The sequence below is a fragment of the Trachemys scripta genome, chromosome 4, assembly GCF_013100865.1.
Source record: "Trachemys scripta elegans isolate TJP31775 chromosome 4, CAS_Tse_1.0, whole genome shotgun sequence".
Lineage (NCBI taxonomy): Eukaryota > Metazoa > Chordata > Testudines > Emydidae > Trachemys > Trachemys scripta.
In genome coordinates this window covers 21,356,488-21,366,381 of record NC_048301.1, presented here as the reverse complement: position 1 = coordinate 21,366,381, position 9,894 = coordinate 21,356,488, and the positions used below count along the sequence as shown (strand labels likewise).

Here is a 9,894-nt window from a genome sequence, read left to right as displayed (position 1 = left end):
GTTGTGAACGTGTTGTTTGTTGCACATCAGGTGTTCGACGACATTTTGAAACGAAGCACGAGAAAGCCTTTCTTGACGAAGCAGACACGACTGAATTGATCAAAAAGGCAGGATATGAGAAGCAAAGCAGTGTTTTTAAAAGTTTAAGTGTAAGTAAAAATCAAGCTACAGAAAGTAGTTACAAGATTGCACAGTGCACTGCAAAAAACAGAAAGCCGTTTACAGATGGGGAATATATAAAAAAGTTTTTCTCAGCTAGTTTGGAAATTTTGTTCAATGATTTGCCAAATAAAGATACGATCATATCTAGAATAAAACTGCCTGTCTCTGCCAGAACAATTGAGAGACGCATAAGCGAAATGGCAGAAAACATTAAGGAAAAGCAAACAACTGTATTGAAAGACACAGCAGTGTTTAGCGCTGCAGTTGATATAAAGGACGTTCCACGTTTGGCAGTTGTTGCAAGATATTGTGCTTCCAATGAAATCCAAGAGGAACTTTGTTGCTTAAAACCCCTGCCTGGCACAACAAAGGGGGAAGATATAGTGGAAAGTTTTGTAAACCATTTTGAAGAACGAGGAGTTGACATCAGAAAAATATTTTGTGCGACAACAGATGGTGCTCCTGCCATGGTCGGAAAACAGAAGGGATTTGTAAAGTTATTTGAAGATCAAATTGGCCATCCGACAGTCAAATTTCACGACATCATCCATCAAGAAAACCTGTGTGCTAAAATTTCTAATTCAGAGCTTAATAATGTGATTAATACAGTGGTGCAAATTGTGAATTTCCTTGTTGCTTGATCTGCTTTGACTCACAGACAGACAGTTTCAAGCACTGCTAGAAGAGATGGACAGTGCTTATAACGACATCCCACTTCACAGCAACATTTGGTGGTTAAGTCATGGCAAGGTTTTGGTGCGCTTTGTAAACTGTTTTGATGCAATCAAGGCCTTTTTGTCAGAAAAGGTCAAAACTACCCCAAACTGGATGGTGACAAATGGCTGTGTAAGCTCATGTTTCTAACTGACATCACCGCTCACCTAAATGAACTCAACCTGACTCCACGGTGAAGGGCAAACGGTTCTGGATCTTTACAAAGCTTGGAAGGCATTTGTTGTAAAACTAGCAGTTTTTTCTCGGGATAGTCGAGCTTCAACTTTCCGTTACTTCCAACACATAAAAGAGCTACCAACACATTGCACTGTCAGTGTCGATGAGACTGGAATGTACAGGCAAGAACTGGAATCAGAATTTTCTGACAGATTTCAAGATTTCCAGCAATTTGGCCCAATGTTTTCTTTTCTAATTAAGCCTGAAAAGTTCAACGAAAGTGACTTGGATTGGTCTGTATTTCAGTGGATGGGTGCTGAAGATTTCGAAATGCAGCTCATTCAATTAAAAAGCTCAGAATTGTGGGCATCAAAGTTTGTTGATCTGTGGAGTGCACTTGAAGCTACGGAGAGAGATATCATGGGCCCACTATTCTGACCTGCTGGACGTCCCTGCCAGTGAAATTTAACTGTTTGAAGAAAAGTGCGTTTGCAATGCTTTCAGCATTTGGATCCATATACCGGTGTGAACAGGTATTTTCACACATGAAATCTGTCCTCTGTCCCTTTCAGCGCCGGTTAACAACTGATCACTCAGAAGCCTGTGTGCGGCTTAAAGTATCCAAATACATACCAGACATTGGAAAACTCAGCAAGGAAAAGCAAGGGCAAGGATCACACTAAACTGATAAGATCTGCATTTTAATTTAATTTTAAATGAAGCTTCTTAAACATTTTAAAAACCTTATTTACTTTACATGTAAACAAACATAAACAATAGTTTAGTTATATATTATAGACTTAAAGAAAGACCTTCTAAAAACGTTAAAATGTATTACTGGCACGCGAAACCTTAAATTACAGTGAATAAATGAAGACTTGGCACACCACTTCTGAAAGGTTGCCGACTCCTGTAATAGATCATCCCTATGACGTTTGAGGAGCACCATCATCTGCACATTCTCCCTTCACTTAGTTCCCATTCCTGCTGGAAGGGAGGACAACAACATGTCTAATAGTCTGCCTATAGTATGGATGAAGCACTCATCACTGTAGTATCTAATTAGAATAGAGTTTTCCACATTCATTCTCTAGTCTACATAGCTTCCACCAGAAACGGCATTGGGGGAAGACTGGTGGCAAAAAGTGGCCACAAACTTTTCAGTGCCGAGAACCTTGCAGGGGACGACACATCCCTGCAACATGACTAGTGTTGAGTCTATACCAGATCTTCTTAAAACTGAATTTGGCCACCGTTTTAGAAGCTGTTCTACTTGGACAGTAAAGCAGTAGGAGCTCTGCAGACACAATAGACAGGCAGCTTGGCAGTCCTGATCATGCAGTCCATACACAAAGCATTAACATACAGTGCTTTCTGCGCGTCTCTTTACTCACTCTTTATTATTAGGTTTATTTGCCCCACAACAGGATCTTTGCTTTTTCAGTTGTCCCAATTCTGCTACTTATTCCTGGCTTCTATTTCTGTGGGACCATACAACTGGTTTCCATGGCAGAGAGTAAGGTCACCAAGTTCCAGACAGTTCTATCCCTGAGGCATCCACTACTCTTTAAAATAAAGTAGGATGCCAGTAGGACAGGCTGAGATATGTTTATTCGGTGCATTTCCAGAGCAGAGCTCCTGGCAGAACAAAGCTGTTCCATCAGAGCCCCAGAGGGAGGCACAGTGACAGAGACACATTCTAACCATCCTGCACAAACAGAAGTAGAATGAAGAATTTCCACCCCTCTCAAATAGTATCTCCCTGTATCCGTGGGAGTGCATCTGGCCTAGAATATCATTCAGTGTCTCCCTGAGATGTCAGCAGTTCTTTAAATTCATTCCTGTACAGAAAGGAAACTGATGAATACAGATTCCTAGTGGCATCCAGGAATCACCAGCACAAATCCAATTTGTTGACTGGCCTTCTGGATGGAAATCCATTGTGTAACACACAAATTGGGGGAAATGAATGATTGGGTCAATCAAGGAGACGCCTCACCTGAAAAAGCCTCCTTCTGCATGCAGGTGGGAGTAGCATTGCAGTTTATATGATGCAGTCAATCAAAATTGATGACTGGACTGCAAACATGTCTTCCTAGGAACTGGGGATAGAGACATATTGAAGCACTGTGATGGCAGAGTTTAAAAAAAAAAGGACAATAGGATGTGTAAGGTTAAATTAACATTATGAATGTTACCTATGGCATGTTACCTTATTACGAATTACTAAACTATAATTATTGGGTCACACCAGTGCATCCTCAGTTTTCCAATAGCTCTTCCTATTTAGATCTTAAAACTAGTATCTACTTATTAAAGGCTGAGTGGACTATTTCTTGGCTTTTGTTTTGATGAAAAAGGATGCTTCTTGCCTATGTGCCCAGGTTGCATAGTTTTTTTCCAGTTGCTCTCTTGAAAGCTAGTTACACCTATTAGCTTGGATCATAAAATAAAAGCAAACGAAAAACATTCACCCATTTTCTTCAAAGTGCTCTGTCCATAAAGTTAAAGCTATCCTTTGAGCCTCTTATAAATCAAGTACTTCTGTCCTAAATCTTCTCTGACAGCTCTACCACCAGGTTTTGCAACAGTGGGTGAGCTAAGATGCAGAGAGTCATCCGTGTTTTTGATGCAGTTGTTGATGTCACCAGGCATTACCATCACCCTAGGTGACTCAGGAGGGTGGAAAATCACAAGTGTCAATGAAGCCTTCCTGCACTAGGCCTGAACCAAACTCCTTCCATGTTTAAACTCTAATCGACCTCAAAAGCCAGGTGCAAGTGGAATGTGTAAGCAGCCTGCTATCAGTGGTAACCCCCCTTACCAGTACCAAGCAGTAATAATGAGGCCTGCATACCACTGGCCGAAGGAAAGATAGTAAATCAAAGGAAGGGGACAAGATAGTAATTCAAGGAGACTTACTAACGAGTTGAATTTATAGCTGCCAACCTAATCTAACTGCTTAAATGTAATTGCTATTTGCCTAGTAATTGTTACCAGGGATGGGAGGGGTAGAGAGAGAGGGGAATGGGGGGGGTAGAAGGGGTGGGGTAGTAGGGGGGGGATGAGGCTTGACTGCAAAATGTATAAAAGAAGAAAAGCTGTTTCTGTTAACGTGCTTGATTTGAGACGTGCCAGTCTCCTTGCACCGCTTTGAGATCTCAAATAAACTTTGCTTGCTTCTCCACCTGGTGTGTTCATTGACGCGAAGCACACCGGGCAACGAATCCACTGTTGCTGTCCTCGAGCACACCTGTGCTGGCAACAGTTTTGGCGCCCAACGTGGGGCTCGAGGCTGAAATTTAGCCTTGCCCGGATCCCTCCTGGAGGCCGACGGATTACGACGACGACCGACGCCCAGAGCGCTCACCGGTGACTTCATCGGGGGGCCTCGGCGAAGACGTGGTTTGCTCGACCCCGGAGGGCACAACGGTGCAACGCACTCGAGTAGTGGAGAAGCAGCTGCGGGCGACGGTGGGGAACCGGACCCGTGGATAGGGCAACGGTGCAGAACCGGACCCTTGGATAAGGTAGGAACAGTCCAGTGGGGACTTCATCTGTCTTGACCTGGGGACGCCCAGCGTCTACCTGTTTTGACCTGGGGACGCCCAGAGTCTCCCTAATATGGGGCAGGGGCAGAGTGTGGCAGGCAGGGCAAGGTGTACACCCTTGGAATGTATTCTGGTGAACTGGAAAGTGTTTGGATCGGATCCGTTGGTTAAAAGTAAACTGAAAAGATACTGTACAGTAGACTGGCCTCGATATCAGCTAGAGGACCAGGAAAGGTGGCCACCGGAGGGATCACTTAATTATAATACGATCCTTCAATTGCTTTTGTTTTGTCAGCGTACGGGTAAATGGAATGAACATATGTATGCACAGTTGTTTATGTTGTTAAGAGATAGGTCAGATCTGTTGCAAAGGTGTAATTTGACTCCGACAGGTTCGGTAGTAACTACTGTTAGTCCCCAGAACTCTCCCCCGGTTGTAATGGCAGAGTCGGTGTCCCCTTCGGCTCCAACACCCCCACCCTATAAAGACAGGGTCCCTCAGGTCCCAGAGATTGCCCCCTCGGTGGGAGTCTATCCATTAATTACTGAGACTCGGATAGCCCGTCCTGGATCAGAACATCGCCCAGCCACTACAATGCAGGTTTACTCTCATGTGCCCTTTAATCCAGTGGACCTGGCAGCTTTTAAGGCACAGGCAGGGGAATTCTCTACGAATCCAAGCAAGTTTATCTCGGTCTTTGAAGGGTGTTTGGCTAGCCATAAGCCTGATTGGGATGACTGTAATGTCCTTATGCGGACCCTGCTGTCTGAGGTGGAGCGTAATCAGGTTGTGTCTAAAGCAAGGGAGGAGGCACAGAAGAGACATGAACGAAATCCAGTTCACGTCCCTGCTGTTGCAGTTCAGGTCCCGACAGCAGACCCTCAGTGGAATCCCAACGTGCCGGCAGATCTCACCCGTCTCACTGTATACAAGGAGCTCCTATTACATGGTCTCCGACACTCAGCTGTCCGACATAACAATTGGGCTAAGCCGTATGAGCTAGTACAGGAGCCAAAAGAGAGTCCGGTTGCTTTTCTGCAGCGTATTCGGGATACCATCAGGCAAACTACTAATGCAGACCCTGATGAACTGGAAACTGAGGCAATTATAAAGGGTATCTTTACCAGCCGTGCTGCCCCTGATATTAAAAGGAAACTGCAGAAAAAGGAGGATTTGATGGGCATGACAATGGCACAGATCTTGGAAACTGCAAACAGGGCTTACAGCCTGAGGGAGGGAGAAAAGGAAAGGAGGCAAGTGAAACTTATGGTTGCAGCAGTACAGGCTGGTGGCAGGGGAAGATTTCAGGAAGGTGGAAGGGGCCGGGGAATGAGAGGACGTGGACGTGGGCGCCCTGGCACACAGGAAAGGCATCTGGGTCGTAACCAGTGTGCCAGATGCCGAAAGGAGGGACATTGGAAAAATGAGTGCCCCAAAAGGGGAGGTACCCCTATGATGGCAGCGGAGGATCAAGAATAGGGGTGTCAGGGGAGACTGACTATCCTGCCCCCGGAACCCCGAGTAAAAATGCGGGTGGGAGATTCAGACATAGACTTTTTAATAGACTCTGGAGCTGCACGAACTGCTGTAAACCAACCCCTGCAGCTGCCTGTGGCAGATTCCCTCACTGTGGTGGGTGCCACAGGGAAAGGAACCAAGTGCCCAGTATATGCTCCAGCGGAATGTGCTTTGGGAAACAGAACTCTATCTCACAAACTGGTTTATCTCCCCGATTGTCCAACGCCTCTATTAGGACGGGACCTGCTTTGTCGCTTAGGTGCCACCCTGCATTTCACCCAAGATGAAATAACCCTCACTTTACCTCCAGAGAATGCCTGGATAATGACTCTTGCAACTGAGCCCTCAGCCATGCAAGCCCCAGAGTGGAGCCAGTGGGAAAAGCGGGTTTTTCCTTTGGTATGGGCATCAGGGATTCCAGGGAAGGCAACCCGTCAGACCCCTGTTCATATTCAGCTTCTCCCAGGAAAAAGCCCAGTGCAAATCAAACAGTATCCAATTAAGAGGGAAGCCAGAGAGGGATTGCAAGAGACTATAGATCGGTTCCTAGAGTGCGGTGTACTACGAGAATGCCAGTCAGCTTGGAACACCCCCATTCTGCCCGTGCGAAAGCCCAATGGCACATACCGGCTAGTTCAGGACCTGAGGGCAGTTAATGAGCGGGTTAAAACTCTGCACCCCCTTGTTCCAAACCCGTATACACTGTTGGCCTCTATAGGGGGGCAGTACACCCATTTTTCTGTCCTGGATTTGAAGGATGCTTTCTTCACGATTCCGGTTGACACCCAGTCTCAGGAGATTTTCTCCTTCGAGTGGGAGGACAACAGAAGGGTTAAAAAGCAGCTCTGTTGGACAGTGCTGGCCCAGGGATTTAAAAATTCCCCCACTCTGTTCGGCCAGGCCCTGGCCAGAGACTTGGAGGAGTGGGACAATGAAGACAGGGTCCTCCTCCTGCAATATGTGGATGACTTGTTGATTGCTGCTGTGGGTCTAATCCCTTGCCTTAAAGCCACTGTGAGCCTCCTGAACTTTGTTGGACTCCGAGGATACAGGGTAGCTAAAAGCAAGGCTCAGATTGCTCTCTCAGAAGTACGGTATTTAGGATTTTACATCAGGCAGGGGGAACGTCAGCTTTCAAGTGAAAGAAAGGAAGCTATCTGTCAAATTCCTATTCCAAGCAATCGTAAACAACTCAGGGCGTTTCTGGGGATGGCAGGCTTCTGCAGAATATGGATCCCAGAGTTTGGACTGTGGGCTAAACCCTTGTATGAATGTGTTAAGGGAGCGGATCATGACCCCTTTCACTGGTCCCCAGAAGCGGACAGGGCATTTAAAATCTTAAAAAGGAAACTGATGGAAGCCCCAGCCCTGGGTCTGCCGGACCTAGCTAAGCCATTCCAACTGTATGTGCATGAACGGAGAGGGGTGGCTCTGGGAGTGCTTACTCAGTTACTAGGCACCTGGAAACGTCCCGTGGCATATTTCTCTAAACAACTGGATCAAGTTGCAAAGGGGTGGCCAGCATGCTTGTGGGCAGTCGCAGCAACTGCACTAGTGCTTGGGGAAGCTGAAAAATTGACACTGGGAGGAGCTGTGCAAGTGTATACTCCCCATATGGTTCAAGCCCTGCTGGATACTAAGGGTGGTCTCTGGCTCACACAGGCTCGAGTAGCTCGGTATCAGGCAAAACTTGTAGAAAATCCTGAAGTTACCCTACAGACCTGCCCCTCCCTTAACCCAGCCACCCTGTTACCGGAGACAGAGGAGCAGGAACATGACTGTCTGGAAATCATAGATGTCCAATACTCCAGCCGCCCAGACTTAAAAGATCAACCCCTCCCTAATGCTGATTCTGAGTGGTATACTGACGGCAGTAGCACAGTTGTAAACGGACAAAGGAGGGCAGGCTATGCTATTGTATCGCTCCATGAAACCGTGGAAGCAGAGAGTTTACCTGCTGGGACATCAGCCCAGCTGGCTGAATTGGTAGCCTTAACCCGTGCACTTGAACTGTCAAAAGGAAAAAGAGTTAACATTTTTACTGATTCCAGATATGCCTTTGGAGTACTACACGCTCATGCCGGTCTGTGGAAGCAAAGAGGAATGCTGACAGCCCAAGGTTCTCCAGTCAAACATGGGCCTCAAATTCTCCGGCTCTTAGAAGCAGTACAGCTCCCCTCAGAGGTAGCAGTGATACACTGCAAGGCTCATCAAAGAGAAGATCAAGATGTGGCTAAGGGTAATGCCAGGGCGGACAGAGAGGCCAAGCGAGCTGCTACCCTGGAACCCCAGGAAGCTGAAGATGCCCATATGCATGCCCTCATCCCATCAGTGGGGGAGCTCCCGACCCCTCAGTACTCTCACGAAGAAAGGAACCTAGCCAACACACTTGGGCTCCAGGAAAAGGAGGGATGGCTCCACTCCACGGAAGGAAAAATCCTCCTACCAAGGAATCTACTACGGCCAGTACTACAGAAACTACACCAGTCTACCCACGCAGGCAGGGAGGCTCTTTCCCAGCTTATGAATAAATATTTTCTAACCTCTGGACTTAGGCCTCTGGCCTCCCAGGTGCAGGCTGAATGTCTAGTCTGCCAAAAGAACAACCCTCGACCAGGAGTGTCAGTGCCACCAGCCACTCTGGAGCCTACCCCAGGCCCAGGACTAGTATGGCAAATAGACTTTACTGAGTTCCCCCGGACCCAAGGATTCAGATACCTTCTCGTCTTAGTGGATCGATTCAGCGGATGGCCTGAAGCCTTCCCATGTCGTAACAACACTGCCAAAACGGTGGCTCTTAAGTTTGTTAAGGAGATCATTCCTCGCTTCGGACTTCCCAGGTGGATGGAATCTGACAACGGAACACACTTCACATCTCAAGTTGTTCAGAAAATATCAGATGCCCTGCAAATCCCCTGGAAGCTCCACACTCCATGGCGACCACAGGCCAGTGGGGTGGTGGAACGCACAAATCAGACACTTAAGCGGCACCTCTCAAAGGTCTGCCAAGAGGCTTCCCTTAAGTGGCCTGATGCCCTACCCCTTGTTTTGCTCCGCATTCGTGCTCTCCCAAAGGGCAGGGTAGGACTCAGTCCCTTCGAGATTATGTTTGGAAGGGCATGGCCTATGAATGGTACACCGGTTCTGGCAGGGGAGTGGGAGATAGGTTATGGTTTCTTATCTCAGTACATGTGCTCTCTGTCTGCTGTTCTTTGTTCTCTCCACAGGTACACCAAAGATTTGCAGCCTCTCCCGCTGGATGCCCCGATCCACTCCTTGCAGCCAGGTGACTCCGTACTCGTTCGGACCTGGAAGGACGAGCCTCTCCAAGAGAAGTGGAAGGGACCCCACACCGTCCTCCTGGTCTCCCATACAGCAGCAAAGGTCGAGGGACACAAGAACTGGATCCATCACTCTCGTCTAAAAGCAGTGCCCGCTCCTGAACGGTGGACTGTCCAGCCTGCAGAGAAGACTGCCAGCGACGATCTGGGACTTAAACTGTTGTTCAAAAGACAATAAGGCCTGCTGGGGATGCCCTGTGATCTCTTTGGACAGTCACAGCGCACTCCCCGCGAGAACTCTGAGCGTTGGCTGTGTTTATTTTCACAGGGCCGGCCTAACCTGGTGGCCTGGTCCCTTTTGCTTTCAGTCTGTCTGCTATTGGTAATTGTTATTTTGTGGGTATTTGGGGAATTGTAATTATTAGGCCCTAGGGTCACCTGCCCAGCATGGAAACAGGTCCAGGGTCTGCCACAGTGGTACTCTTTGCCA

At 47.4% G+C, this 9,894-nt stretch overlaps 1 protein-coding gene across 1 annotated transcript; it reads left to right on the top strand.

Moving 5' to 3' along the window:
* Positions 1–6,107: 6,107 nt before the first annotated feature.
* On the top strand, positions 6,108–9,333 carry LOC117876842 (protein NYNRIN-like; the record flags this gene model as incomplete). Its single annotated transcript, XM_034769290.1, has 1 exon — positions 6,108–9,333. A coding segment is annotated over exon 1 (3,201 nt), but the record flags the coding sequence as incomplete, so codon positions are not given.
* Between the last annotated feature and the right edge of the window lie 561 nt (positions 9,334–9,894).